Source organism: Patagioenas fasciata, chromosome 6 (assembly GCF_037038585.1).
Source record: "Patagioenas fasciata isolate bPatFas1 chromosome 6, bPatFas1.hap1, whole genome shotgun sequence".
Taxonomy (NCBI): Eukaryota; Metazoa; Chordata; class Aves; order Columbiformes; family Columbidae; genus Patagioenas; species Patagioenas fasciata.
This window is the reverse complement of record NC_092525.1, coordinates 8,105,561-8,128,395: the sequence shown is the minus strand read 5'-3', so window position 1 is coordinate 8,128,395 and position 22,835 is coordinate 8,105,561. Positions and strand designations below refer to the sequence as shown.

At 45.1% G+C, this 22,835-nt stretch overlaps 1 protein-coding gene and 1 long non-coding RNA gene across 3 annotated transcripts in view; one reads left to right on the top strand and one right to left on the bottom strand.

The window, feature by feature from the left end:
* The window catches only part of BEND5 (BEN domain containing 5), an 876,445-nt gene extending 870,532 nt beyond the window's left edge, over nt 1-5,913 (bottom strand). Inside the window, exon 1 of the mRNA XM_065842086.2 lies at nt 5,821-5,913. Coding sequence (XP_065698158.2) covers nt 5,821-5,863 — 43 coding nt within the window. The 5' untranslated portion in view covers nt 5,864-5,913. The remainder of the gene's footprint in view (nt 1-5,820) is intronic.
* Nucleotides 5,914-6,149: 236 nt separating this feature from the next.
* On the top strand, nt 6,150-16,474 carry LOC139828256 (uncharacterized). 2 transcript variants are annotated; one of them, XR_011739659.1, is made up of 4 exons: nt 6,150-6,639; nt 10,488-10,561; nt 11,571-11,658; nt 15,351-16,474. It is a non-coding gene; the product is annotated as an uncharacterized lncRNA (long non-coding RNA). The 2 variants fall into 2 exon arrangements; XR_011739658.1 differs by having other exon boundaries at nt 6,153-6,639; nt 10,488-10,557.
* Nucleotides 16,475-22,835: the final 6,361 nt, after the last annotated feature.

Sequence of the window (22,835 nt, the reverse complement as noted above, 5' to 3'; positions counted from 1 at the left end):
TGCCATCTGAACACGGCAATTCTGCGCCAAGGCTCTGCGTGCCAACTGCTTTGGGGATGACTTGAGAAACCTGAGCTGGTTTCTATAGAACCGTACAGTTTCCTCCCGAACGAGGAGCACCGTGGCAGGATTGGCGCGGGCAGGGGGGCGCGAGCCGGCCCGCAGCGGGACTGCAGCAGCACAGCCCCGTACCCACTCCCCTCCATGTCCTGTAGCTCCTCCGTCATTCAGGCTTCGCTGCTTTCTGCAGTCATCTCACTCTGTTGCTTTTGTCCCTAAACAGGTGTTGCTGGAGGAAAGGGGAAGAGGAGGAAGGAAAATGTGAGTGTAGACAAGTTGTGCATCTCTCCTGTGCAAGACAAGAGCTGCTGTTACGAGGGGTCCCGTTTGGAAAGCAGGACTGTGCTGCACATCTGAGTCCCCAGTCCTGTTGGTGGCCCCATGTGGAGATGAAGCCAGTTCCATTTTAACACAGGAATCTGACTTTAAAAGCTATTTTAATGAGCATTATATCTATAAAGCTCAGCTTCAAAAACCAGAAATGCTATGTAGGCCACAGAAATGCATTCCAAGGTTGATCTGTTTTTTTTGCATGAGACTTCTACCTACTAAATACAGTGAGTGCAACACTACAGAAACTTGCAGAAACTTGTTTTACAAATTTCAGTATAAAACCTATTGAAATTCTCCATATGTCTCATTTTACTTTTTACAAATTCAAAAACCTCCTCTCACAAGTGCTAATAATTAATAGGGTGCTTTGAACTGCACCGAAAGCCAGCGCGTCGGGAGGCTGGAGGTAAGTAACTTTCAAAAGCTTTGATTATTTGTCAAAGAAAGAGCTGTTTGAAATGCGGCTGGGAAACGGTAAACCATTAACGAGTGGCAACTGGAATACCCAACACACCCTGCTCCTTCCTCTTTCTGAAATTGTATCTTCTGGCTATAGAAAGCCTTCATTAGTACTTCTCAGGTCTCCTTATATGGCAAATTATGTAATAGAAATATGATCAAAGCTCTAAGTACCAAAAGTATATTAGCAGCTCTTCTTTGGTGAATTCTTCTAGTGGGGATTGTTTCCACTAGATAGCTGAAGAAGATGGAAATTAGTTGAATATCACTCTACTGGCAACAATATAATGATAATTACAATGTTTTTCTGTAGCAAGTGTAGCTAATTTCTATACATCAATTCCACCAGTATTTCAACTTCAGCAGTGGAAACTGACACAGTTAACAGTCCTACAGGGTGCCTCAAATTTACCAGCAAACCTGGCTCTTCCATGCCCTGCACCCCCAACTGCTTAAGCTCAAAGCCCTGGCAGGAGGACACGGTGGGCAGGTCCCTTTCCACAAGAAGCCCAAATGCCCCTTCCCAAGCCCTGCAATGCAGCTATGGCTACAGGCTAGTGCTGAGTGTTAGGAAATAACCTACATTGTCTATATACACTCGAAAATTCAGAAATCTTTTAAGAAAGGACAACTCAAGCGACGGAATTAGATTTGCCTGGAAGACCAGAAGCACTACTGATGAACAGTGTTATTTTAAAGACGAAGATTGAATAATATTCTTAAAGTATTAGCTGATCTCTCCTGCTTTAAATTCCTTCACGATGATGATGAAGTGAATGAGAAGTTCCAGTCACCAAAAAGGAAAAATTAAAAAAATTTAAAGACCAATAATTTAGGTTGTCTGATCAAGTTTGGTTTTTTATTGACTAATTAAGGCCACCTAAAACACAGTAGTATGCTTCTGATACTAGAACGGCCATATGTGCTTAAATATTTTTAAAAGAATAACTATTCCTTTTTGAAAGAATAATCAAAGGCTGTCGTTCAAACCGGTCCGCTCAGCACGGCCGTATTGAAACCCATCAGAAACCAGTGCAGAATTTGCACAGCTATCCTGTCAGGTGCTCCGCATGCCGCTCTGAAACGCTGATCTCAACACCGGGCGTTTCGGACCCGTGAACTGCTGCCCGGACTCCGAGTGGGCTCAGCATCCAGCATTCGGCCTCTGCTTCCACTGTGATTTCAGTGACGATGACTCAGTGAAAGAGCAGAAATACTAATATCCACAAAATGACAGGAAACTGTGGAATGACACATATTAGAACTGCCAATCCAGGCTAATATGCTGCTGCCTCGGATAGAAAACCATTACAGAACTCAGAGATAACCTGCACCCTTTGGTCATTGAGGCCTCTGGAAGAAGTCTCCTGAAGGTAACAGAGATCCCTAGGAAAACCAGAGTGACCTTGGGAGAATAACAAGTGACATTTCAGCTGGATCCATGGCTGAACTTTAAATACTTTCACCTGGGCCGTGGGTCAAAAAATTAGCAAACACAGGCATCTGTACTCACTTGGACCTACTCCCAAACCTTCCTTAGAGAAGTTAATAAGGTCCTCTTTGCTACAGCATTGGAAAAATAGCACTGACCTGGTTTTGAATAAGCTTAACTGAACTGGCCATCTTGCTGTGTCCTGTATCTTCCAAAGGGCTGAGCAGAACTGGAAGTCGAACCAAAAGCTCCTGAAAGTGACTAACCAGTCTTTATCACTGACCTTCTCCTGCAGGCTCCCTTTACGGAGATTTGATTTGGGTTAAAATTGGATTCCTGGCTTGAGACACGAAGGCTTTCAGCCTGCAAACCCAAACAGGGAAGCACCCACACGCCGGGTCTGGTGCTGAAAGCTGATTTGAGCAGTTCCAAGGAGTCAGCCAGGGCTACAGAGCCGATTGCAATGGGAAAATGATGGACTAATCCAGGGCAAAGCACGCGGTTCACACACAGCACTCTGACCAGACATCAGAACACGGAAACGCTGTCAATGCATTAGGCCAGATGTCTGCCTCGTCCAGAGAGGATAACACCCGCATATAAACTCCGTAGTGGACAGATGTGAGATAATCTACCTTCCATATTAAGTCTCAATCTCATTAGAAACACTTAGATTGGCTTAAACCATGATATAGAAAATAATGCTGAGCATAACAGTATCATAAGAGCCGATGGTAGTCTCTCTGCTAAGTACACCGGGCAATTCGCAGTGTCCTAATCTCCTACAGGAAAAATGAGTGGAAATATGACAATATTTGTCTATATGGAAACAATCATTATGATTACCAGTGTAAGACTAACAGACTTACTTTCCTACAACACAATTAGGAGATACCAACAAAACAGAAAGAAAAATTCTTACCCTGTGCAAAGGTAAGTTTTCCATAAAGTATAATTCAGATACAAAACCTCGTGGCACAGTATCTTCTCAAAGCTGAGAGTCTGGAGGGGTTGTACGCATCTCAGATGTATACAATTCCATACCAGACAACATTTAGGAAAAAACTGAAGTTTTAAAATCCCCTTTCTGTAAGCGCACCTTGTATTTTTCTGACATCTTTCCCCGACACTGACTCTTGTCAAACACAGGCCAATGAATTAAACCAGTAAAGAATGGTCCATAACTGTGAGCCGTGATGCTATAAAACACAGATAAGTTACCTTTAATTTCTCTGCAACTCAGTTTTCTCATTTGAAAATTACAAATAACAATAAATATTTCAAGATGGGAGGATAAGCCATAGTTATTACTTGTGTTTTCTGATCCAGAAATAAAAATATAACATTGCTGTAAAAACCAACCAGCAAGTATAATGTAGTCATACTGGCTAAATCAATTTATGTGGTTTGGACAATGTTCAGTCCTTCTGTAACAGCTTTATTCTCCTTGCAACCATATATAAAATTATAATGCAGGTTCCAGAGCTGGACTCCTGGCTCTCCTAAAGCCTGCTCCAGATCTGACATACCACAGGGATACACTACGCAGCCAGGACGCACCAAGAACGCTTCCCCGTTCTGCTACCTGCACATCACAGTGTCGGTGTCACCTGGCCCTGAAGGGACAGACAAGAACCTGTTCCCTTAGTGTCAGTGACGCTCAGAAAACAAAGTTTGGGGGCAAAAAGGCAAAAGCAAACCACCCCACCTTCTTCTTTCCCACAGCCTACTTTCCAAGTCCTTCCTTAAAAATGGGCCAAGGTCACAAGTTTGCTTTCCAAGCCCTACAGATCTCTGAAAGTTCTGGGTCTTTTTCCTATTTTTGTGGTTATTCGCATTTTTAATTCCTCATCTGGTTTGTCCAAAAAGGAAGGACCAGCCAATTAAAACCAGCAAAATGGTCAGACTGGTATTGCAAAACAAGCAGACATGTATCGGGAACAGGCAACAAACCATTATTTTGGCAGAAGCTGAAACACACTATTTATGAGAACATCACTGACTGGTTAGCTGCAATGGTTACATGTGCAGAAGGTTCTGGACAAGGTTAAAAATAAAAGGCAAATGTTGTAAAGCTGCAGATTTAAATAATATAGCAGAGAACAGAACATAACAGTAAACGTATGCCCTGATCTGGAAATAGTAGGCAAGTTACATTATTTGTTAAAGAAAGTTCCTGATGACACAGGCACAGGTGGATGAAATAAGCAGGAAAGGTGACGAAATCAAACAGCCGCTGGAGATTTGTTTCCCTGTCAGAGCGGATCAGCTGGGCTTAGTAATGTTGCACAACACAGTGGGTGAAAACGTTTAATGTATAATAAACTTTACAACGTGGTTTCAGGGGTTTATAAACAGTATGGCTGAACACAGGGAATTCAAGAGCTTTATGGCAAACTGATTCAGATGCAGCCTTTGCAGTATGGTTTCCAGGCCATGAGAGCATTTCACACATTTATCACTTTTTTTCACCTTAAGGGGGCCCAAAATCTAAACTCAGTTCTATGGATAACATAGCTTCCTTTGGAGCCACCTCTGAGGCTGAAAAGCACATGCACAGCAGCTAACACAGCAGGCTGGGAACATGAACTGTCGGTCCAGGAACCCAGATAATTTATGTATGATGCTGTGGGATATTCAATATTCAGAAAAACTGTCATCATCTTTGTTTCATGTTAGTATATCTAATTCTGATAACTGGGAGGAGAGGGGAGTTGTTTTCATATGGGTTGGAAAAGACCTCAGCTGTGTATTATTACCATAGGAAAGAACCCTGCACTTAGAGGATCCTTGTAACTGATGACGAAACACAAACCTTCAGTTTCACTGACAAACATCTTCATATACACAGAGCCATTGTTAACATATCCTGAAGAGGAAGAATAGCATTTGGCACCTTCCGTAAAGCCAACCTCATAGAATAACGTATGTGAGCTGACCACCGAGCTGCCCCCCTGCAGCCTCTGTGCTCTTCACACCTCCAGGACAGGCCAAGCAGCACCCGCAGGTCACCCCCAAGCTCTCAGCTTTGCGATGCAGCTTCAGTCCCAACCCCGTGCCTCCACATACTTCGCTTTCCTCACTGTAAATCAAGCGGGTCGCGGTTCCTCGTGTGAGGGGAGCTGCCGTGCCCAGCACCTCGCTCTGCCTTCGCCGGCTCCAGCTTTGCCCCAGCCGGGGTGCCGGTGCCAGGAACGCCACCCCGGAACCCGCTGCTCCCCGGCACGGCCCGGGCTCCCCCGCACCGGGGTGCCTGGGAGCTCTACCCCCTCTCCCTGCACCACCAGCTCTCCCCTGGCAGCCGCTCCTCCTCCCCCGCGGCAGGTGCCTTGCCCTCCTCCACGGCTCCTGGGCAGCCTGGGCACCGGCCTCTGCCCCGGCCCCTTCTCCACCGCCGTGCCCTCGGCCAGCGGGCGCTTCCCTCCCTTTCCCCTGAGAGGAGCGCTCGGGCCCCTACGCTCCCCCTGGGCTGCCAGAAGCCCCTGGGGCAGGGGGTGTCCCCGCTCTCCCCGCCCAGCGGCTCAGCTGGCACTGACCCGTCTCTGCCGTCCTGCTCCTCTCCGCCATATTTGTTGTCATCCCCCCGCTCCCACCCCCGCGCGAGACGCTGCCCGGCCGTCGCCATGGAAACCACGTCAGCGCCGGGAGCCCCGCGCCCCTCAGCCGCCATGGCGCGCGGGAGCGCTGACGCGGGAAGCGGAAAGGCCTTCCCGCCAGCCGGGGAGCGCGGCACAGGGGCCGAGCCGGGCCGGGCCGGGCCGGGGCAGCGCGGCACAGGGCCCACGGTCCGGACGGGGCAGCGCGGCACCGGGCCCGCTCCGCCCTGGCCCAAGCCCGTGCTGCTGGAGGGCGGGGCGTGTGCGGAGCCGGCGCTGCGTGAGGGGCGGGGCGGCGTGCGTGCGGGCCCCCGGCCGCCGCTCCGGGCCGCTGGCTGCGGGGGTTTGTTTACAGGCACCGCTGGCCCGGGGGAGGGCGGCTCGTTATCTCGTCCCTGGGGCCTCTCCACCTCGGCAATTACAGTAACGGTGCCCCGGAGGAGGGGGCGGTGCCGGGTACCGGAGCCCCCAGCCGGGAGCGGGTCACAGGGCCCCGAGGGGCAGGGGCTCGTTACGGAGATGGCGTTTCCCCTCCGCCGGGCCGGGGAGCAATTACAGCCCTGCACCCGGCGGGAAGCGGGGCTCGGGGGCCTGTCCGGGTTAGGGGTCTCTGCCTGCCCAAGGGACGGGAGCGTGTCCCTCCCGCCCCAAACCGGCCCAACGAGCACAGACATTGTGAGGACGCAGCGTTCGGGCAGAGATAACAAACCTATGTGCACAGCGCCAGTCCCCGCCCCGCCCTGCCCCTAAGCCCGGCAGGTGAGTCTCATCATGCGGCTCTTACGTCAACTTCCAACTTTTTTAAAAAATTACTATTATTATTATTTTTTAAGGCAGCCCAGCGGGGAGCTTCATTATGTGTGAGTGTTGCCCTTCTGTCTCCTCCTCCCAGCCCTAGCAGGTGAGCCTGACCATATGGCGAATATAGCGGTGCTTCCCGGGGCCGGAGCGTTTGTGTGCGTGTCCGCAGGCCCGCGGGGTGACACTCACCATGTGGCAAATGCAGCAACGAAGGCTTCGGTGCAAAGGGGCTAATTATGTGTGTGTTTCCCCAGAGACCCGGCAGGCTGGGTCTGATCGTGCGTGTCCCACTAATGCGAGGCTGTGACGGAAGCCTCCTTGTATGTTCTCAACGCGACCTTGGTGGAAACGGTTAAACAGAGTGCACAGGCAATGCTAAGCAATGGCAATGGGCACGACTGTGTTTATGGCCACTACACACTAATGTGTTTGCTTCCTTGTAGCTAGTAAATTAATGTAACCACCTCCTAGTGACCAGTGACTAGCCAGTGAAACACTCCAAGCTTAAAAATGAAGGCAGGTGAAATTGTATCTTTCCATCTAAAGTCCTGGTTTTCAAACATCACTTTACCTCTTTATCTTCCTACCTGGTATGTGCCTTTTCTGCTCCAGTTCCACTCCTCTTAAAAAGACTCCTGTGGATAATACCTGCAGGTTTTTCTGTAGGGTCAGTTGCTTCCTTTCTCCCTGGCTTTTGCAGCCCTGTCCATTCTTCTTTCAGTTCGTAGTTCTCTAGTTATTTTTGCAGCATCTATTTTTGTAGTTTCTCGTCCTTTTGCCATTTTCCTTCTTATTCAGGGGTGCTGAGGCCTCTCTCCTTCATCTACTTCTCTTCACTCTCAGTATCTTACTTCAGTGTTATATAAGCTATATAATATTGCTTTAGCCACACTCCCATGCCAGAGACTTGACGGAATACCTGTCTGAAGTGGAGTACCAAGGGGGCTTTGTGATGGGGTCAGAAAACGGACCCGTGCACAGAAGTGTACTGGAGAACGGCTGCTGTTCTTTGCTCAATGAGGGCCATCTAGATCCGAGGTCTGGAAAATATTTTCGAGACTATTGCCTCTGCAGCCCCCCAAGCTGTAGGTGGTGGCTCACGTACTACAAAGGCTGAATTGTTCCGCTGCCGACAGTGAGCTGCAATAAGTACACACACGGCCCTCTCCAGGCTGGCGCATCTCCCAGGCCCTGTCCTCTTCCTTGCTGGTTGCTGGGCAGATGATCCTGGGACGTCCTCTTCAGAATATGCCGCATGTACTCTGATCTTTTTCTTCTGTCCATTCAGACCTCATGGCTGATTGGTTATATTAATTGCTCTTGCACATCCATTGAGAAACATCCTCAGCACCAATTTAGGCTTAACGTAGATAAAAACATTCTCTCCCGGAATCTCTCCAGGTGTGTGCATTACAGTACTGCCTGTCACTAAAACGAACCTGAGTGTTCCTCTTCCTCTTTGTTTGTCCACCCTGTTACCCAGTCTGCCTTCCTCTTTCTCTATGAAGAGGTGACCGTATCTGTATCAGTGCCTAGGACACTTTTTTCGCTTCTGGCCATCTTTCGTCCCAACATAGACCTCCTTCAAATAATTTCTCATAATATTTACCCCTTCGTTCATCTAAACTTTCCTTTTTCTGTTGTTCTCTTTTTTAATGGGTCTAAGATAGTTTTGTCCAAGTCTGCATCTCTAGTCTGGTTTCTTATCATGTCCCCAAATCCCCTTACTCCCTTTGTTCTACTTGCTATTCCAGCTTTAGAATCCCCTCATCCATATTTCATTCCTATCTATTAATACTCATATAGCATTTTTCATCTGTAAATTTCTAAGAATTAAGTGCCTGTGGAGAAACCTTCCATACCAGTTCTTCAGATGACCTCTTTATTCACATTTCTCCGCGCGACTCGCTCCTATGACAACCACAAATAGCAATCCAAAGGCCGTTTGCATCTGACTGCCACGCTGTTAGCTCAGGTGCCTGCAAGAAGGTCGATGGAAACCCAAGACGTCTGGGGGAAGCGCTTTTTCCAGTCAAATGAGCTCTTCTGAATTAACACACTGGAAAAGCCTAGAAATGCCACACTCATTTTTTTTATTTTTAGTCTGAGTTTAATGCTATGTCGTAGCCACCTCACCAAGCTGAAACGGCGTTAAATATAGATGATGTGCAGTCTTTCCAAAAACGGTACGGCAGTTTGACAGGAGAGGACTGGAAAGTTCATACAGCAAGTTCTTTTGAAAATGGAAAGATAATGGAATGGCGTAACTTGAAGAATAAGGTCTGAAGAACGAGGGGAATAGTATTCAGGAGCAGTAGTGGCTCGTTTGTATTTAAGCATTTTTAGAGCACCTGAAAAGCAGTTGGGGTGCTCATTGGTACAAAGGCGTCTTTGGTCCCTGCCCTTCCAAAGCCAATAGTCTAATTTTGGACACCACAAGACAACAAAGAGTAACAGAACACCATGTCAGCCCTGCTCCTTGTTTCGGTGTATTCCCCCCTCCTTCACCAGCTTGGCTAGCAAAAGCTACTTCACTTTTGTGGCTCTTTACAGCTTATTCCCACCCGATCATCTTTCAATATCCTATAGAGAACCCAACAGCTTCCCCGCACACATCTCATTCAGCAAGAACTCTCTCCTTGTTACACTCTCAAACCAGCACCTTCCTGCTTTCCCTCGCTGCTGCTTCTCACTCCCACTCACCTCCTTTTCTTCCTTCAAATCCCTCGCTGAAAAGCCTCCCGTGCTGCGCTGTGCGCCGGGGGAACGGGAACGGAACGGCCGGCAGCCGGTGCCGGGGTCACCGTCTGTCCGCTGCGGCACCGCTGGTGGCCTTGGCTGGCCTGGCTCCTGTGTCCCCCTCCTGCCGAATGACGGTGCCGTGAAGCAGCCCCTCCTCTCGCTCTCTTAGTTACGGGGTCCACACTGGGCTCTACAATCCCTTACATAAACCAATCGAAGTAAATGGAGGCAATTGAAGTAAAAATGGAAATGTTGGCTAAACCCAGGAAGATTAGACAATAATTCAGTCATGATTCATCGGCTTAGGTAAATTTACATAAAAATTAATGTGACAGACAACTCCCTTCATTACAAATATTGAGAAAGAAATTATTTTTCTAAATACAGAATTGAGCCATTTTTCTCTTTCTAATCTATAAGGACTTAGGGAGCGTGTTTTACTTTTGGATCTGTGCTTGACACATTAGATATTCCATTTGTTTGTTTGTTTGTGGTGACTGAAGAACAGGGGAGGACACAATACCACAGGAGCGAAGGCTGAAACCAAAGAAGACTTCTGATCACTTTCTTTTGTTTTTAACATGAATATAATTCAGATATATTGAAGATAGAATGATTTGCATTGCGCACTCGATACTCCTGATTCCACCCGAGGTGCCTGCTGTCAACACACGTCTGTTGAAACCCCAAAGATCTTCCAAGAAAATCAATAAAACTCCAATTTTACACTCCTGATATTTTCAGAGAGTTTAAAAAATTGGCCAAGAACACCCTTTTTTACACACCACAAAAAAGCCAGTAAGGTGCGTTATTGATTTTTCACAAATAGTTTTTAAGTTATCACTAAGGCTGGGTGAGAGTAAGAAGACAGAGTATTAAGACGAGTTTTGCATGCGTTTCATACACCACGTCCATGGTAAGGTGTACGGTGTGGTTCTTCAAAGCGGGGATTTAAAAATCCAGATGGAATTGTGTAGAAATCCTAGAATTACTGTTTTGTATCGCTCTCCCTAGTAGAATACAGTAGCGCATGCATTCAAGTACATGTTCTATCGGTATTTCAGCTGCTGTCAGACGAGGCCGGGACGACGTTTCTGCTACGAACAGGTCATCGGCGCTGGCTCTGCAAGCAGAGTAGGTACAATCTAAACTAAAAATCCTAATTAAAAAGCCTGGTCAGAGTGTTTAGCCAGGATGTTATGGTCTGATAAAGAAAAATAAGAGAACCAAAAGGAAAAACCAAAGCCTAGACTGAGGTAGCCAAATGGAAGTGAATTTTAAAACACACATGCATAACGGAGGAATGCTATAATCTTATTATTGTAACCTTCAGCCACTCTTTCTCGCAGCATTTATTGCTCTCATTAGTTATTTAATACCTAAAAGCGCATTGTAGATTTCTTGTGTCAGGACAGTATCTTTAATGTATTCTGAACATGCCGAGGATAACTTTACATGTCCTATACAAAAATAATATTACCTCTTGGGTTTTTCTGTATCATTTCTAAGCATAGGGAAAATTAAAATGCAGCAAGTCTGGAAAGGTCACACTGTGTCTCCCTCATTCTGTGCACGGCTTCAGAAATAATCAAAACGTTACACTGCAATAACTGATACGAACCCTGAGACACCGTGATCACAAAACGCGGATCAATTTGTGCCCGTGCAGGTGAAGCGTCATCTCGTTTCACCCCTGAAGATGTGTGCTGGGCTTCTTCTTTCAATTTTAGGTTTTATGGATATTTTGAACTGTGTGTTGCTAACGATTGCCCTCATGGATGTGCATCAATACTGTGTAATTACACAGAGAAGCTGTCAGCCTGAAGGAACCCAGCCTGTGTGCTACCCCCATACAGAGCATGGAGGTGAGCGAGTTGTGGCTCCAGGATTTTGAAGGCTGCCTTGCTAATCCACTCCTCCACAGGCACTTTTGCGCTGGTAGAAGCCGGGCACCGCCACCGTGCCGCGTTTGTGCAGACACGTCTCCCCGTGCACCGCTCCCCTAGCGTGGCCGCGCTGCGATGAGGACGTGGTTGCCAGAGTGCGCTTACACCCTGGCTTTGACTAGGGCAGGAAGTTCATAGTGAACTTAGGAAGCATTTAAATTCCGTACTTTTAAAATGATTTATTTAGTTTTTCTTTTTTAGTGACAATTCCTCCAGGTCCCAGCGGCCCAGATAAAGGAGCAGAAAATCACTGAGACAATCACCACGTGTAGCAGCTGGGAGAGAGGAGGTAAATGAAATTGCAGGAACTTACTTTAGACTGCAATAAGCTTATGTTAGCGAGCACATGGCAGCTGATATACAATAAAACCCCAGTGCAGAAAGGCCTCTTTTAGTTTTCACTTTAGTTAGCAGCTCATGGTAAACAGCTGGCTCACCCCAACACACACTTGCCTTCCCTATGGGTTCTTCCATGTAAGTGGCAAGGAACTGTCTTTTTCTCCTATCGCACCCAAGGCCTGTGAGTGCTCAGACAGGGATGAAACAGATCCATGCCAATGTAAGCCACGTGGATTAGCTATGAGCTTTTTGCTTTTTGTTCCTGTTAAAAGACTCCAAGGAGTGAATTCAGAGAGCGCAGGCAGATTGCCTGTGGTACTTAAGCTCACCTGTGGGCTTGAGTTCAACGCACTAGATGGCTGGAGACTGTCAGTCCTCAGGGTCTTAGTTCACCTTACGGCTTTTGTTTTTGCGTTGTACGTGTGCAGGAACGCTGTTGGCTCACCAGTTATCCCACAAGCCATACAGTGCCGCAGAAACAAGTCCTTGTAGTAAAAAATATTATCTACATCGGCCTTTCATAATAGTAAAATAAGGAAAGCTCGAGCCCATAGCAGCACTCCAAAGAGCTTAGAAAGGGGACAATAGCAAGTCAGAGCCATTCTCTGTGGAAACCCGAGTAAAGAATGAAGTAAAGTATGGGACCTACCAGGGCAAATCAGCTTCTCTCAAGAGTGCAGGAAATGGCGTTGTTTGGTGAATCTGGCCCTGAATACTGCCTGCTATGGCAAAATAAGGTGAACTCAAGTCAAAAAGGTCGTTATGCCTCTAAGGACAACGTTGTAACTGGCGATGGTTACCAAGATGATCGGGGATTAGTGCTGCCCGTGCAAATGCAGCATGATCATCTTGGACCATCTTGAGACAGCAGAGATCTGGCTTTAGTGTCGTTAGAGAATCGTCACACCAAGACCACATTCATACTAACATTTTAAAATCGCTCTTTTATGTGTTTGAAGACATAAGCCGCACAGCATCTTCAATTTCTCTGTATTTTGTCCAAGTAATATGAAATCCTAGGTAGTCCTGAACACTTTGATTACCAAAGTTGTTTCCCTAGTTATAACCAGCAATGCTGGGAGTGGATATTCAGTAAGACGTGATCACACCGTCTGCCCCAAACCTTGGATATAGGCTGTAGAAATAAACACATGAACTTTTTGAAGTTTGCATCTCTAACGCCTGCATTGCAGAGCTCCGAGGACCTTCAGAGCACGCGAACTTTCTAGCCTGCCCTGCAAGAGCTAGTGGTCCTACAGAGGAAAAAACATTATTTAAATTAAGACCTTAATTAAATGAAGAGGTATATATGTATTTGATCAGATACTGCAGAAATCATGTAAGGAAATTACTACCTAAGCCATCTTGTAATCAAGGATAATTTCAGCATTAAGACATTAATATGAAATTAGAATGACTTGAAGACTGGATGAAGCAAGTACACGCAGAAAATGTAGTTACCATGTGCATCTTCTAAAGGAAGCTATTTGCTGAAGCACAGATGAGCTACTGTATTTCTTAGCCCTCTGACCCATGAGGATTGGCAGGGAGACAGTGTTCCCATATGTACATCGCTCCTGCTTTTGTACGTGGCATTGAACTATTACATTTGGGAACCCATCAACTCATTTGGGATGGCGGCTGCTGTGCCAGAAAAAGGAAACTGATTTCCTTCTCATATTTTGAGCACACACAGAAGTGGTGGCGCCTTAGGAACCAGCTCTTAGAAACACCACCTGGAATGTAGAAGCTCTTAAAATCTTACCTGCCAGAACCTGATATTCCATTACAGAGGAGAAATGAAGTTCGAGTACCCTGGGGTCTGGTTAAGGAGCGAGGACATTCCTGAAGCTGTGCCAAAACTAGAATTGGTGGCAGAGATGCTCACAAACCAGACACAGTGTCTGCAACTTCACAATGTCTAGGGAGGAGGCTTTCAAGTAAATTCCACCTTTGCTTAAAATTCTGTAATGGAAACTGCAGGACTGGACATGCCAGTGGTAACCCCATCAGCCACCTGGAGTTAGGCCGTCCCAATGGGGTCAAACGTGACTTGGCATCACCTGAGGACCCACTGGAGAGCGAGGAACCGATCTGGCTTCCCAAGTCTCAAGCTTATCCACCAGGAGCTTCTAAAGGGAGCAGCTGCCACCAGGCAGTGAACCAGAAAGTGACAGAAAGGTTGGTAACGTGTCCTGGTGTAGCGCTGCACTCTCACAGACATTCACACTACAGGCAGGATTTAAAACGAACACAAGAATAGATGCTATTTAATTAGAACCTTCACAGAAAAAACATCTGGTATAATTGGTTAAGGGGAAGTCTTTACTCAGGCAACGTTTATTGGGATATAAACAATGTCCAATTGTAAAAGCTAATTAAACAGCGGGGCTAAGGTAACAGAGAGTTTTGCCAGCATGACTAGGATATAAGGTTTATAATCCGTGCTGTTATGGGACAACAACAACAAAAACAAATAATTGTACATCCAAAAAGTCAGTGATGCCCTTCTTTAGTAATAACGTGCTCCAGAGGTCAGAGAATCCTTTTTTCCTTAAGTAACACAGCCAGTCTTCTATAGAGATTGAAGCTTGATTACCGTTCAGCCTGTGTTAGGAAACTGAAAGCAGCCAAACCAGCCCGTTACTGTGAAGGTCTGAGCACCTTCGTGCCCTTTGCTTTCACAGAGCAAATTCTCTGAATTTGAGCCATCTGGCCTATCACAGTTTCCAAGGAACTTGTCTCCTTGCCCATGTATTATTTTGAAGGTCCTTTTAAAGGAAGTTCACTTACAAGTAATAGGGATATTTAGATACACATATATTGTTGAACAAATGGAAATTAAATGGCAGGTATGCACACGCCCACGTAGCTACAAATTGAGTGACAAATGCCTCCTGCAGAGCGTCCTCAGACGATATAGCCCGGCTGTACCTGCCCCGGCTGCCGCGGTCACTCCCAGGACAGCTCCAGCATCCCCGCGATCCCGTACCCGTCATGGCAATCCACGACATGCAGTCTCCACAACAAAATTCTGCTTTATTCACTTTCTTCTTACTTCTTGCACTGGTGCAATGACATAGCTCTGCAAATCGTAGGGAGAATAAGAGGCGTAGAGGCCAGGTGCACGCAATGTCCGCTATGAGGAGGGACATTTTCCCTTGAATGCCGCTGTGTGCACCGATATCCTCCATGGGGACTGAGCAGCAATAAAGAATGTCCCAAGAAGTCCTCTTCCAAACCAATGGTGTCCAAGAGAGCTCTGCTGTCTTTCATGGGAATACTATTGACATCTTTTTTCTTCTGTTCTTTATAGTTATCCTGAGCCAGTATAGGCCAAGGTCATTTGCTGTGCTTTACGAGTATGGGGTCCAACAAGTGGCATTCTGCGAGAAGGCTGCGTGGCCAGCAGTGCCGCACAGACCTGGTTAACAGACTTCTAAAGCGCACTTCATTTTCTCACAAACCAAATACCTGCAGCAATCCAAGTGGAAAAACTAACTTCAACAACTTTTAATGTGTTTTAAATTCATAGCCTCTGGCAATATATTATAATGAACAGCAGGCATAAAACTATACTCAAAACCTTAAATGTTTTCACAATAATTTTTACTTTTAATAATTTAATTTACTGCATTTCAGATTCAAAAGTAGCAAGGACAATTTCAAACGGAAACTTCAAAACCAAGATACAACCAAAGACTTTTCCAGGATGAAAGAACACATGGAAGGAGATCAAGACCCTACAGTGAGATCAGCTATTAGCTAATTAAATATGTGACTAAAATTCATCACGTTAAATAGCAGCCGTATTGATGGTGAGCAATCTGGTAAGCAAACAAATGACAGTGGATTTTTTTTCATATCTTCAGAGAGAAACATTTATCTTAATAAGATTCACTATGCCATAATACACGTGGAATAAGTCAATGTCTACTAATTAAAGGACACTGTCAACCTGATTTTCTAAACAGCTAATTAAAATATGTAGCATCTAATGCAGCACTTCTTGCAAAGTATGCCGTGTTTCAAAAACACATCCCTGGAAAAGTTCCTTGTTTTTCTGTTCCCTTGTGTTTGCTTTTTTAATTGGTTTTCCAGGCAAGGAGGATCTGCTGAACTGAGGTTCTGTTTCTGTATCCCGCTCCATTAACGCACACCCCTGTGCTTACGCAGAAGCCCCATGATTTGCAGGTCTAAAAGGCTATACCAGAAACCAATGACACTAATCCTAAGGGTTTGCTGCTGTTGGTTTTGCAAGGGTGACAAGATTTTCTCTCTGGTTTCGGGGGGATTGAAGATAATCTGGGTGTTACTCGAAACGGTAAAATTTTCATGTTGATGCGGAGTCTTTAACCTTCCATTCCATAGATTACATTAGTTTCTCAGAATTAGCAGCCTTCTCTGTGTCTTGTTCTGACTCTGAATGGAGCTTTTTGGAGAGAAGGAAGTTGTTGTAGATCTGTCAGCACGGCTCTGGGAGTAGGAGGATGTTTGGATTTCCGGCATATTGCAGCGCAGTTCTTGGCCACCAGCAGAGCTCTGTGTGTGAATCTCATTTTATAGCCCTTGTTTGCAGTACCACATATTTTAAGAGGCATTTGAAATAGTCTCTGTACTCCTAATCCTAGATAAGTAATCACAAATCATTCCCTAAGAGGCTGAGGAGGCAGAACACGCACCTCCGTGTAACTCGGGGGCTGAGGAACTGGGGGCAAAACGATGCTGTCATAAAAAGAAAATAAAACCTGTTGTATCCTCAACAATTCAAGTTGGTAGTCAAAGTTCTTAGTTCAAATCAGCATATTGCTTGCAGTGACTTGAAACCAGTTCTCTCCATTGTAAATAATGCCAGAATTAAATAATAATAATAATAATAATAATAATAATAATAATAATAATAATAATAATAATAATAATAATAATAATAGTGGTGTTGACAATGGCAAAATACTTGTTACTCTTCTAGAACTGTCTGCATCCTGCCGTCTTAACGGGAGTTAAAACTTGCTTTAGTCATTAAAGTAATCAGGTATGAATCAAGAAACCTCGGGAGATGTTGGTGTTGAGAAAGCAGATATTATTTTCACACAAACAAGCATTTTTCTCATCCTCCCTTCGTCTTAATGGGTATATATCTTTAATAAACAAAACCATTCTTTTGAACTGTATCAGGAAATTTCCATCTTTAATATTGTTCAAACAAAAAGATACTAAAGTGCTGAAAGCATTTTGGGTTTTTTTATACACAAATCTAGCATTTTCATTGCCATAATGCAACGCTGTAAATGCCAAAAAAGTGAAGCAGTGATCTATAATTCTGAAATGCCAGTGATTTCCCAGCTGTCGCTGATCTTGGAAAATTTCCCCAGTAGCATGTGGAGATCAATAACTGTTTATAGACTATTTAGTCCCAGTTTACAGGGAGCACATAACCACGGACTATGTCAAATCTCTTAACAGTGAAGCGAAAGACAGATTTCACACTTAAATCTACCCCAAAGCACATAATGCTGAACAAAGGCAAGGAGGATGATCCAGGGGACTACAGGCCAGTCCGCGTGTGCGTGTTCCAACGATGACGCCAGTCTGAGGAGCCACTTCTGAGGAAGACAGAAAGGTGATTGGAACCAGTAAGCAGCGCGGACTTACCACGGTTTGCTGTGCTCGACCAAGCCTGGTTACCTCCCGTGAGGAAACGGCAAGATGTGCAGAGAACGGAGAGCGGGAGATGTCGGCTGCCTTGACTTCAGCACCCTGGTATCCAGGTTGGAACGTTATAGTGGGGTGGGTAGCCTGCCACCCTGTTTCCCCCAAAATAAGACCTACCCTGAAAATCAGGCCTAGCATGATTTTTCAGGATTTTTGAGGATGCTCGAAATATAAGCCCTACTCCAAAAATAAGCCCTGGTTACAGTTCATTTAAAAAAAAGCCAATTTAAATAGTGTCCAGGCAGCTACACATGTAATTAAGTAAGCATCTTTTGAGGCAAAAATTAATATAAGACCCTGCCTTATTGTCAGGGAAACAGGGAAGACAGGTGAAAATCCACCTTGAGAGAGCACAACTTTGTCAGGGTTGCAGAAGCCGTCAAACCAGGGGATGCCGTCAGCACCCTCAAGACCAGAATGGTCACGTAGAGGGACGTACACAGGCTGGAGGAATGGACTGACAGAAACTTCCTGCAAGGCAAGGAGGACCCGTGAAAAGCCTTGCGCGTGGGACGGACTCACCCCTGCAATGGTACCCGATCGGACCTGCGGGTTTTCAAACCTCCTTGCGCCACGTCAGGAACAAACGGGTGCGATTTCACCCCGAGCTGAGCAGGAGTCTGCGCTAGAAAGTCTCCTAAGGTCCCTTCCAACTGACTGACTCTGATTGCGGGTACAGGGAGGAGTCTCCGCAGTCAGACCGTGCCCGCCCTGCTGTCCGTAGGGCTGTCGCTCTACACGTGTAACTCTGGGCTGATGTCAGAGGACGTAAATTAACATGTCCTCCATCATCAATATCCTGTGCAAGCTGATCCCAGATTCCACTGCGACATTCACGCATCCCATTATCAGAAAATACCTTCTGCCCACGATTTTCCTTCCTTGCTCATGTACCTATGTGAAGGTCAGTAGAGAATTTCACTGTGTGATGGAACCTTTCTCCTCTGGGAATCCAGGTGTTTTTCTATTCCATATTTTACACAACAGGTACTGAAAAATAATTTTATCTTTGATTATGTCTCTTTACAGCTTATTCATCAATGTTTTTAGTTATGCTCGATCAATTCCATCCTATGCTCATTCATTTCTTCTGTTTTGTTTAATTTTTTCATCAGCTGAATCTTTTCCTCGCATAACTGAAACATGAGCTGCGGGTTCACACGCATTGCTGTGTCCGTAAGCCCGTGGTTCCTCAGCATTAGTTGCATAAGAAACAAAGATTGGTAACAAAGCAAGCTATATCTCGACACTGTAAAGAAACGAGACTTTTGAAATGTTCTCATGAAAACCAAAGTTTAACTACATTTCTCCAGGTAGTGGAGGCAGACATACTGGAACTAGCTCTGATAACCTTGGGTTTATCTCTTTACATTGACGTTCATACTGTAAACTCCCTGGTCAGCAAGTAAGACATTGCGGGCAAACCTCAAAAGGAGCAGTAAGACTGCAGTATAGTCATTTGTTACATGATTGCACATTCCACGTGTATTTAGCAAATAACAGAAATGTATACTGGAAATGAACCATATATTTTCTTCCTGTTCCTACAGGATGAGTGTGTAAACACATTAAATTGTGCAGTTTCACATCCAAGGTCTTATTTCCCGTATTATGAAAGATTGCCTCCAAGTATCTAAACCTTCTTGGTGTTGTATCATCATGAAGGAAAAACCCAAGTTGTAAAGAAAACTTACAAACATGCAAAATTCAAGTAGCCAGTGGAATTCTTTCTTTTGTGCAATCAGAGTGGCATAACATGTGGTTTCTAATGTGTGATAAATATACAAAATTACTAAGCATGAAAATGACTAGGAGCCTATTTCGGGGCACCTATAGCATACATGGGTGGCTTTGCCACAAACTAAAGCCAAACACCAACTTCTTTTAACCCCATGAGAAATCCAATGCTCTTCCTGAGGTGCAGCACCCTGGGTATCTATACAGGGAGCAGTTTAAACCTATTCACACGAGAAAAAATAGAATCTTGAAAGTCCAGAAGGGTAACGAACAATGTGTCCTTGTTCTTTATCCTTTTCCCACTACGGGCTGTGCAGATCAGAAAAGGTAGAAAGCTGTGAAGACTCAGCAAAACACCTTTTGAAAAGAAGGACAGATATTTAAGTGGTGTAAAAAGCCCGATGTTATGGTGACTGTTGAAGGCAGAGCGAATGTCATGTGGCTCCGAAGCCTGATCTTTTAAGCTGCTCCTAATTAAATGCAGCTTTGTTCCTACTGGATGCTAAGAGCTTTCCAGGTTAGTGCCCGCATTAGATGAAAATTAGATACTTATCTGTATGAATATTGCAAAGCTGATTGAAAAAAAGATAACGTGTGAAGTCTGCCTCAAAAACTAATATTGCTGATTCATTCTAATGTGCTTAGGCATTCCTGAACGCCGGTGGTTCGGCAGCACCTCACAGTACAGGTCATGAGCCTCAGCAGATAAATGCCTAATCCAAGATAAATCGTAATAAATCCAAATGAGATTAGACCTTTACTGAAACATTCGATGAGTGGTGTAAAAACATGTTTGAGTGACTGTGATACCTCGGTGGGAGTCACTGACTGAACTGCAGACAGAACTTAGAGAAGGTGCAGCAATAGTCAAGAGACAAGCAGAAACACAGTGCTAAGTGGCACGTGGGTGCTGGTGGCGAGCGCTCCTCTGAACAGCGTCCTGCTCAGGTGAACGCTGCCCAGAGCCCAGCGCCTGTGGTGCACACCAGCGCTCTGGCAAGGTCACCTGCTTTCTGACACACGTGGTTTATTTATCTGCTCCTCCCCACTCCTGCTACTCTGAATCTGAATAAAACCTGCAGGGGCCTTGAGGCTAAATCATTCAGTGGGATCCGCTGGCGTTTCCATCCCCGCTGTATTTGGCAGTTTGACATCTGGATGGCTTGTTCAGTATTTATAGTAAAGCACATCTTTGCATAGTATTAAAAAAAAAATCAAAAAGCCGTATTAACTAAAATGAATAGTGTTCTGATTGAGTAAATGCATTATGGTTAGAGCTGAACCAGAAGATAGGAAAAGAACCTGCTGCTAAAGTCTGAGATGCTGTGAAAGTCTGGAATGTTCACCTGGCGGAAACGCTGGCCGTCCCTGCTTGTGACACAAGCGTGGCCTCTTAGCCTGCCAGCTGCCCACGAACAGCTGCTGTCTGGATGCAGAAGGATTTCAGCTACATTTTTTAAAGTTTCTTATTCTGTAATAATAAAACCTCCAAGAAATCCCATTCTAAAAAACGGTGGTGCCTCACACTAACCATTTTGGTTTTTAAATCACTACTGGAAATCACTACTTAATAAATTGCAACATGAATTAAACGGCGATTCTGAATGAAGCTGCTGATGCAGGGCTGAGTTCCATTGGTATTGCTGAGCTGTGATCTGGGGACTCCATGGGAGTTTTGACTGTGAGGAATTCAAGGTTCCCATGTGATGTCCTCAAAGCCTCGGATGTGTTTGCAGCTTTCACAGGTCGGTTGCAAAGATAAGCTTCGTAATGGCTTTCTACACTTACTTTCAAAAAGCACTGACACTCTCCATTGCTTAAGATACACAAACATTTACTTCTGGCAACATTTGCTATTTATTTCAAAAAGAGCGGTATGCATTAACAATGTATTGATTCAGAACGCTAGACCGAACACGCAGTTTCATCATTGCGCTCCTAGAGCACAGTGAAGTTACCAGATCTTGTCACCACGACTTTAGCCCGTCCCGCTGTTCATCACCCAGCAACGCGAGCAGAACTCACGTTAGGTGTTACAACCCTTCTCACCACAAATCACGCCCCCTCCATTCAGCCCAGGTTTCTCAGCTCCTGTAGATCCCGTCGCTGGTTGCTCGGATTAGACAAAGAAAGGCGGCGGATGGTGGGAGGAGCAGCAGGAATTGGATGCTCAGGTGGAGACAGACGCGCATAGAGACAAAGCAACCCGGGTGCTTCCCCAGTGCACGTGTAGAATGCGCGCTCGGCCCCGGAGGTGAGGCTGCACATCGCTGCGCTGCCCACAGCACGCGACTCGCTTTCCTCAAGGAGAAACGTAAGTTCTTCTTTTAGAAGGTGTTCTTGGTGGTGGCTTTGTCATGTAACTGAGATAGGAAGTAGCGTGAAATGAACTAAATATTTTACTTTGTGTGGTGTGTATCTAAATCACGCATTAGCAGGATTCAGTTGTAAGGAACATTCACATTTTATCATATTTGAGCACATCTACCTAGAATTCTCTTTTCAGAATAACAATAGCAGGCTCTACACTTCTCCAGAGCACAGAAGACTTTCCTATGAGTATTTGCTGCCATGTTTTTAAACAGGAACATCATCTGAATCCAAACTTGCATATCAAGCAAACGCCACATAATGATCATTAGCTGTACAACAATGTACACCTTGTGCTACACCGCTGGAGAAACATTTGCACTGTAACCAGATCCAGCAGGAGCTATAACATGGTAGATACAAGTTTTGGGAGTATTAAGTAGATATTTTTTTTCCAAAGAACCTAAAAAAACCCAGGCAGATAACTGAAGTGCCAAACAACGCAGACTCGGTATACTGAAAAAAGAGATGTGATTTTCTGTAGGAATCCAGGGCTTCAAAGTGAGCTGTTTTCAGAAAAGCTGTTGTCTAATGGGGTGATACCTTGCCATTTAATGCGTTGATGCCCTTTTCCTGACTGTTGTTTGGAGCTGGACTTCTCAATTCTTAAGACTATCAATAGCTCTTCAAAAGAAAGTTGCAGAGGCTGTAGGTCAGGAGGGATTTCCATAATTCTGTCAAAACAGACAGAAAGGATACGGCGCACCCACAAATACAGCAACGCTACTTCAGTTCAGAGAGAAGTATTTCGGTATCAGTATACCTTTAGGGGTAGATGGTTTTTAATGTAACATAAAGCGCACTGAGAAAATCAAACTTGTTTTTCAGGAAAAAATATAACTTTGTCTCGATTTCTCACAATCGCATTTCGTATTTGCACTTACTAGAATAACTCTGTATTTTAGGGGATGCCTGCAAAAAGTATATCCCAGGTCCTTTCTGCATGTGATAGTCTGTCTGAAAACAAGAGAATTTTGACCAAACTAATAGACAGATGAAGCCAAACAAACAAATTGCTGCTATGCCAATTTCTGAAACAGATGGCTCTGCTCCAGCATTCGCTAGCAAATGTAATTCATTGTCAATCTAACACAGAATCGGGTGTATCTTTCTGTATGTATAGCATATAGGAAGAAATCTGGCTCAGGATCCTCCACCCACAGCTAAATTTATAACAAAGAGCTGAAAATCAAAGTGCATAAACAAGCACGATTCTGCCGTACTCGCCGCAAGTGGAGATTAGACCACTGTTTTGAAGTTGCAGGTACAGATGTTCAAAGGACCGAGACGCTATGGTCCTTCCTCACC